Source organism: Gossypium raimondii, chromosome 13, assembly GCF_025698545.1.
Source record: "Gossypium raimondii isolate GPD5lz chromosome 13, ASM2569854v1, whole genome shotgun sequence".
Lineage (NCBI taxonomy): Eukaryota > Viridiplantae > Streptophyta > Magnoliopsida > Malvales > Malvaceae > Gossypium > Gossypium raimondii.
In genome coordinates this window covers 18,595,074-18,602,948 of record NC_068577.1, presented here as the reverse complement: position 1 = coordinate 18,602,948, position 7,875 = coordinate 18,595,074, and the positions used below count along the sequence as shown (strand labels likewise).

At 36.1% G+C, this 7,875-nt stretch overlaps 1 protein-coding gene across 1 annotated transcript; it reads left to right on the top strand.

Annotated features, from left to right (window-relative positions):
* Window positions 1–3,426: 3,426 nt before the first annotated feature.
* Window positions 3,427–4,848, top strand: LOC105783827 (hypothetical protein). Its single transcript, XM_012609500.2, has 2 exons — window positions 3,427–3,789; window positions 3,889–4,848. The coding sequence occupies exons 1-2, from the start codon at window positions 3,467–3,469 to the stop codon at window positions 4,718–4,720; spliced, it is 1,155 nt and encodes a 384-aa protein (XP_012464954.1). The 5' UTR covers window positions 3,427–3,466; the 3' UTR covers window positions 4,721–4,848.
* Window positions 4,849–7,875: the final 3,027 nt, after the last annotated feature.

Sequence of the window (7,875 nt, the reverse complement as noted above, 5' to 3'; positions counted from 1 at the left end):
CACAATTTCTTGCTTCAGCATTAGGGTACAACAAAGAAATCGCTTCTATTAAACCCTGTAAAACAATTAAAACAACATGCTAAGTAATTGTTTTTATATAAACAATTTAGCGTATACTATGACTTTATAGTACCTTTTGTTTGTCAGACATGAAGCATATATTGTAGGAGTTGTCAATCTCCAAATCCCTCCGTAACAACTCGAGGAACCAAAACCATGATTGTTTGTTTTCACTCTCAACTGCAGCAAAAGCCACTGGATATATACAATCATTGGCATCAACCCCGACAGCAGCAAGAAAATGTCCACCATAATATCCCTTCAGCCAACACCCATCTAACCCTATAATTCTCCTACAACCAGTTAACCAACCTGATTTGCATGCTTCAAGGCATATATAAAGCCTCGAAATAGCCTATAGTCTAATTCTAGATGGTTGTTGTACCGAGGTTGCTTCTCCTTAACTCAAGTAAATAATCATATATATTGGCATATTGGGCTTTGTGATTCCCTTGAACTAGTTCCAGAGCCCTAATCTTAGCCCTCATACATTTAGTCCGAGACACTATTGTTCCAAAATCCACCCTAATATCATTTTGTAAGGACGTTAAGGAATAATTAGGATCAACTTGAAATTTGTGTAAATAATGTCTAGCCATCCACTTTGAAGTAATATTCTTATTTTTCATCACCTTGCCACACTTATGGTGGTTGACTAAGGTCTTAATTTGCCAACTCCCATCCATTGGATCCTTGGGATTTAACTTGGATGCCCATAATGTCCATGGACAACTAGGTACACAGACTGTTTTCACCCTATGCTTGTCATTCCTAGTTAGTTTGGTTTCTACCCTATTAATCCTCCCATACTGTTTAATTGCATCTTTTAAAATGTCTCTACTAGGGAAAACCAAACCATTTATCAATATAGGGTTCTTCATATCAGTTTGAGGATTGAATAGAGGGTACTTTTTATCCCCATATTTATCATAATCCACGTCATTATTCAAATCATCATCACTGTTACTATCAAAATCATCTTCTAAACTCCAAAAACTTGAACCCAGTAAGTGGTCTAACTCCTTCTGTATCATTTCACCTACTAGTTCAACCTCTGGTTCATCTACCCTATCACCATTAGACTCAAAAGAATCAGAATAAGAAGTACCTGACTCATAAGCTTTATATGAACTATCATCTGAGTCAGACGCTTCTACTCCAAAATCTCCCCCTAAAGTATTTTGTTCAACTTCAAACCCTAAACCAAAAAAGTAAAATAAAACATTATATTAGTATCAACAAATTGCACAATTCAAACCTGAAAAAATATTATCTCAACTTCAGTTCAATTTCAAACAACATCACAAATGAATTTATGAACATTTTAGGACATTCGGACAGCAGTCGATATTCACATTTGGACAACATTAAAATACATAATCTAAAACATGAAAATAGTAATCATTATTCACATCTTGACACCAGAGTTAAAATGAAAAGTTGAACATTTATTAAAGCTAAATCCCACTGTGTTCATGGCCTAATCTAATCCCTTTTTAAATTGTGGTGTTCCTGTCTGCATATATGGTTATATATGGTTACCTTGTTAACACTCCATCCCTGCCCTGCTTCCTTTTCCTTATGGTTTTCTTATTCAGAAACGAGAGACAACATAAGAGGAAGCACTTTATTAAATGAAATTTTGCTTCATTCTTATTTGATAGATTTATAATTGTTTTTGGTTTTGTTCAGTAGACAGGTCGAAGAAACAAAAATACTCCCTTACTGTTTACTATTTCTTTCCCACTAGAAATATATTGAGAATATATGTTCATGCTTGGGCTATCTAATTTATTTAGTGGCTGCCAGTTGGGGAGCTATGTTTACTCTCTTCACCTGTTTTTTCGGGGGAGTGGGGTGGTGGCTATTTTAAGAATAACAAACTAATCCATCCCTCTAACAAACCCAAAACCCAATGCTAAAAGGCCATGAACACTCATACACAACTCTAGAAAGCCCTTATCCTTAGAATCAATACATGTTTGGGGTTTTGCTCTTAACCCTTCACTGCAAAAGAATTTTTATGCAAGATTTTTTTCCCCAATTTATCACGTTTTATGGCACCTACTAATCCTTTGTGTAGACATTGAGACTGATGGATGATAAGATGGAATAAGCCTACTAATCTTTGATTTAAAACTTTTGTTCTCAATTTCACATGCAGGATGTCTGTAGAAATGGTAGCATGTATAGCAGTTGAGTCCCTATCAATATTAGAGAAGATGCATTCGAAAGGGTTGGTGATCTTAATTATTTTTAGTATGAAGATTAGCAGTTGAGTCCCTATCGGCAGAAAAAGTGATTCCACTTACAATAAAAAAATTCAATCTATTTTTAGGGTTTTCATTAAACAATAAAAAATTCAATCTTTTGTTTTTCAGTATTGAATAAAAGAGACAGAGGAATGCAAAGAAGACATACATGGACTCTCCATTGAATCCATCTTTATGAAGCAGTCAATTTGATTTCAACTATTTTGATCTTAACTAGTCAAATGAGAAAAAAAACCTAAAAAAAGAAGAGACGAAGAAAAATTAAAAAGAGGAGATGAACAGTTTTTTCAGTTAAGGTTTAGGTTTAAAAATTTTAATTAATTAAATTTATTTAATTTAAAATCTATTTTTATCCCATTTAAAAATCCAAGTTGGCACTTAAAATCTAGTTGGACTGCCACATAGGATTACCGTTAAAGAGATAACGGAACTTAACGGTAGAGTGATCACTTCGTAACAAAATAATAACATAAGTGACTAAAACGTAACATTTCAAACATAAGTGACTAAAATGTAACCTGAAGTAAACAAAAGTGACTATTTTTGTAGATTACCCTTATTTTAAATATAACTTTTGAAAAATAAAAAATTAAGTTAATATTTTCTATTGTATTAAGTATAATTTGAATATTTGATATGAGTTATCAAATATATTAAGTTTTAATTTTTTTTTCAAATACATTAAAAGTTTTATCCATCGCAGCTTAAATCTATAAAAAATATCAAACTTAATAATAAAAAAAACCCTATTTTGGAAACGTTCTGGCAAGAACTTGAATAAAAAATATTTTATTTTAATGATGACATGTCTAATCCTGATTGATTATTAATATTTTGTTTTTCATACTTACACGCTTTTGAATTTGTGTTATACATGAATAAAATTAACATAGTACGTTCCTTAACTTCCACGAAATGTTAAAAGGCACTTAAGCTACTAATATACGTCAGTTGCTCCGACCAGTTGTTGGTCAAAGCGAATCTTCAAACTTCAAACTATTCAAATGTCAACACTGCTTTGTTGAATTGAAAATGTCACATCTCTTGTACATTATAAATTCCCAATCCATCAAACAGATTGCATAGCAGCAGATCAACAAGTCCCCGCAAATACAAACAGTAATCTTTGAGAGATGTATGTAACCAGGCCTCTTTCTATGTATAAACAGTTCCCTTCATCACTTTCGTTACCACCTCCCGAGGGTCCCAACTCCGGCATACTGGTAATCCTCGACGAAGAAGCCGAGCCAACTTGTTGTTTCGGATTGTGCAAAAGCCACGAGCTAGATGACTTGCCTTTCCCTCAAAACAAGAAGATCGAGCTTCAATATACAACCGGAACTTCAGGCGAAAATCGACACGTTCATTGTAACGACGTCTCCTTCATTCCCGTTCTCGGTCAGCCATTGTCCTCCAATCGCTACTACGCTTTACAACCTCGAGGAAGCCATAAAGGGTATGTGTATCATCACAAATTCAACTCAATTTTGTTCGTATACATAGATTGATTCCTGATAGATTGATTCCTGATGGATTCTTTGTTTTGGGGGCGCAGTGAAGCATTCACAAATTCATCAGAGGAAGATGCAGTCACTTGCTGTTTCTGCCGGTGTTTTCCCGACATTGAACCACAGCCTGCCGATGAACATGATATATATCAACAATTTGAGATCCGCCCAACGAACTGGGGTGGTCGCTTTGTTGCCAAATCCGTAGCCCCAGATGGGGTACCTCCAGGATTCTTAGGAAGAAAAGGTTGGCGGGCGTTCACCTCAACTCCTCGTTGTTTCACCTTGGGTGAAGCACCAGGGCTCGACACTGCCCTCCGAGCTCGGCTCCCACACTTCGATTTCCCCTTGTCCTGCAAGAATTCTGAACCTGTTGTTGTCGGGAAATGGTACTGCCCTTTCATTTTCATCAAAGATGGAAGACCAAAAGATCAAATGACTAGATCAATGTATTACGAAATGACACTTGAGCAAAGATGGGAACAACTTTTTGCCTACAACAATGACTATAACGAAGACAATGTAGTTGTTGTTGACACGACGGTTGAAAAAGAAGTGGTTAAAGTTAACGGGACAACGGAGATTTCGGTAGACGATCAGGAAACGGTCGACAGAGTGATGTGGTTCCGCAAAGGAGGTTTGGGTATTGGGCTAAGTTTGTCCATTGTTGAGAGAATGAAGTGGGAAGAAGAAAGGTTTGGGTGGAGTGGTGGGAAAGAAAGGCAAGAAAGGGTTAAAAGGGTGGAGAAAAATGGTGAGTGGAATCGATTTGGGTGGTATGTGTTGGTGGAGAGGTTTGCATTGAGAAGAATGGATGGGAGTTTAGCATTGACATATGATTTCAAGCATACTCAATTTGTTAGAAACAAATGGGAATGATTATTTATGTTATGCTTTTGCAAAGGGTGAATTTTTATAGAAGATTCTTTTACTATTCTTTTGTATTTAGTTCTATTTTTGTTTTGAGATGTATAATTTTAGTCTTCATGCTAATATTGTTTTTTTTATTTTTAAATTTCATCAAATAATTTGTCTTATTATTAAACATGCAATGAACAAATAGGTACTTTTTTTTTTTTTGTGGAAAGATAAATATGGATTCATTAATTCTGGATAGCATCATGCTTACAATATTTGCAAGGCCACGGGAGGAGGGGGGGAGCAAACTCCCAATCAGCTGGGCAAGAACATAACCTAGTTCTTTTTGCAACCCAGTCAGCCACCTTGTTACAAGCTCTAGAAGTGAAACAAAAAGAAAAAATTAGGGACTCAACAACACTAAAAATATCCATCTCCACAGTTTTGCTCCTCCAGAAGTTGCATCCCGATTTAAGAGAAAAAACAAATCAGATTTTAAAGAAGCCCCAAACCATTGATGTTTAGCAATTATAGAAGCATCGAGTCGAACAGCAAGGGCTTCCGCCACACGAGATGATGAAGCATATACTCTAGCATTTTCGCTATCCAAAACTTCCCCTAGGTTGTTTCTTGCGAGCACAGCAATACCAGCTATATTACTGCCTTCATTCCATGACGCATCACAGTTAATCTTCACCGTATTACCATTCGGTCTGATCCACCTTGAGGCAGGAATGATTGTTGGAGGGTTATTATTCAATTTCGTTCCCATTACCGTTGAATACCATACGCCATTTGCCTTTTATTTTGTTTTGGCTAAGTTAAATTTCTGTTGTTTTTCATATAAAAATTCATTATAATCATTGAAAAACATGCCATTTGACTTTTAATCATCCTTTTAAATGAAAAAGTGTTGCTCTCATCAGTTGGTCAAAAAGAATGTTTCAAAGTCCAGACTCTTATCTAAATGCCAAAGCATACATTTTAATTACTTGAATTCAACGTATCATCTCTCTTATAAATACTCATCATCAAGAATGAGATCACATATATTCAGATTCCATAAAAAGATATCGAATAGAAAATAAAACAAGTTTATATCAGTGCCGCAAACCCACAGTTTCCTCGAAAGATGTATGTAACAAGGCCTTTTTCTATGTATTAACGGTCTCCTTCATCACTTTCGTTGCCACCTCCCTAGGGTCCCAACTCCGGCATACTGGTAATCCTTGACGAAGAAGCCGAGCCAACTTCTTGTTTCGAATTATGCAAAAGCCACCAGCTAGACAGCTCGCCTTTCCCTCAAAACAAGAAGATCGAGCTTCAATATGGAAACGATGCAGGCCGATATGTCGCTTTCATTCCCGTTCTCGGTCAGCCATTGTCCTCCAATCGGTACTACGCTTTGAAAGCTCAAGGACGTCATAAAGGGTATGTGTATAAATTTGACTATTTGTGGCGTTTATCCAAATGTCACAGAAGATATATTTTTGTTATTTAACGATATAGGTGACGAAAAATAATAACTTATATGCATGTAACTTTAGCCACGACATTGATTGTCAAAAGTGACAATAGTGATAGAAGCGTTTATATTTATTTTTTGTGATATAATTTATTTCCTTTTTTTTGTTTGGGTTTTTGATTTGATGTGCAGTCAAACATTTAGAAATTCATTAGAGGGAGATGTTGTCACTTGTTGTTTCCGCCGGTGTTTTCCCGACATTGAACCACAGCTAACCGATCACCATGACATATATCAACAATTTGAGATATGCCCAAAGAAGCAGGGTGGTTTCTTTGTTGCCAAATTAATGGCCCCAGATGGGGTACCTTCAAAATTCTTAAGAAGAAATGGTTGGCAAGCGTTGATCTCAGCTCCTCGTAGTTTCACCTTAGATGAAGCATCAGGGCTTGACAATGCCCTCTGAGCCCGGCTCCTACAATTTGATTTCCCCTTGTCTTGCAAGATTTATGAATCTGTTATTGTTGGAAAATGGTACTGCCCTTTCATTTTCATCAAAGATGGTAGACCAAAAGATCAATGTATTACGAAATGACACTTGAGCAAAGATGGGAACAAGTTTTTACCTATAACAATAACTATAACGAGACAATGTAGTTATAGTTGACATGATGGTTGAAAGAGAAGTGATTAGACTTAATGGGAAAACGGAGGCAATTTCGGTAGATGATTAGGAAACGCTCAATAGAGTGATGTGGTTCCGCAAGGGAGGAGGGGAAGGAACAATGAGTGTTTGGCTAAATTTGGACATTGTTGAGAGAATAAAGTGGGAAGAAGAAAGGTTTGGGTGGAGTGGTGGGAAGGAAAGGCAAAAAAGGGGTTAAAAGGGTTGAGAAAAAGAAAACAAATGGTGAGTGGAATCGATTTGGGTGGTATGTGTTGTAACATCCTAAAATAGGGCCTAGAAGTTTGGGCTTGGCGAGGTACGGTCGATAGTTTGGGTCGAAGATTAAAATTAGGAGTAGCCAAAGGGCAATTATAGTAAAATTAGGAAGTTAACTTATTTTCCTCTTTATAACACCACTCATGCACGTGACTCTTTCCTACTTCTACTGCGATTATGGCATCCTAAGAACATCAAAACACCTAGTGCCTATAAATTAAGCACTTTTCATTGAAAATTCAATATTCTTTTGAACGACAAAACTCTCTCAAATTCCTTCATCAAGTATCTTGTTGTCATGTTCTTATGAAAGCAAGAACCCAAAACTTAGCTCTTAGGATTTAAGGTAAGATTTTGTTTCTCTATTCTGTTGATGTTTAGAAATAATTAAGAAAAAGTTCACAACAAAGGAAACTAGGTTCGCCAAAAGACTAGCATGTGTGAACCTAGGTTCGCTTGTGTTTATGTATGAGTTTTAATGTGTTTTGTCTGTTAGTGACTTGTGTATGTTTGTGAAAATTGTGAACTTGGCAGAACAATCCAGAAGTAAAGACAAGGGAAAACGAATCTTGTTTAAAGCTTTTAGCAAATTGGTGAGTGTTCAGGGATCGCCACATGTATATGCGAACCATAGTGTTAATCAAGAGCTTAGGGTTTTATCCTAAGTTATGAGAGTAAGTCTTCTCTATATTCATATTTTGTGAATGTGATTATATATGTGTTTTTTTATGAATAGTGATATGCGAGCGCATTACGAACAGTGTTTTG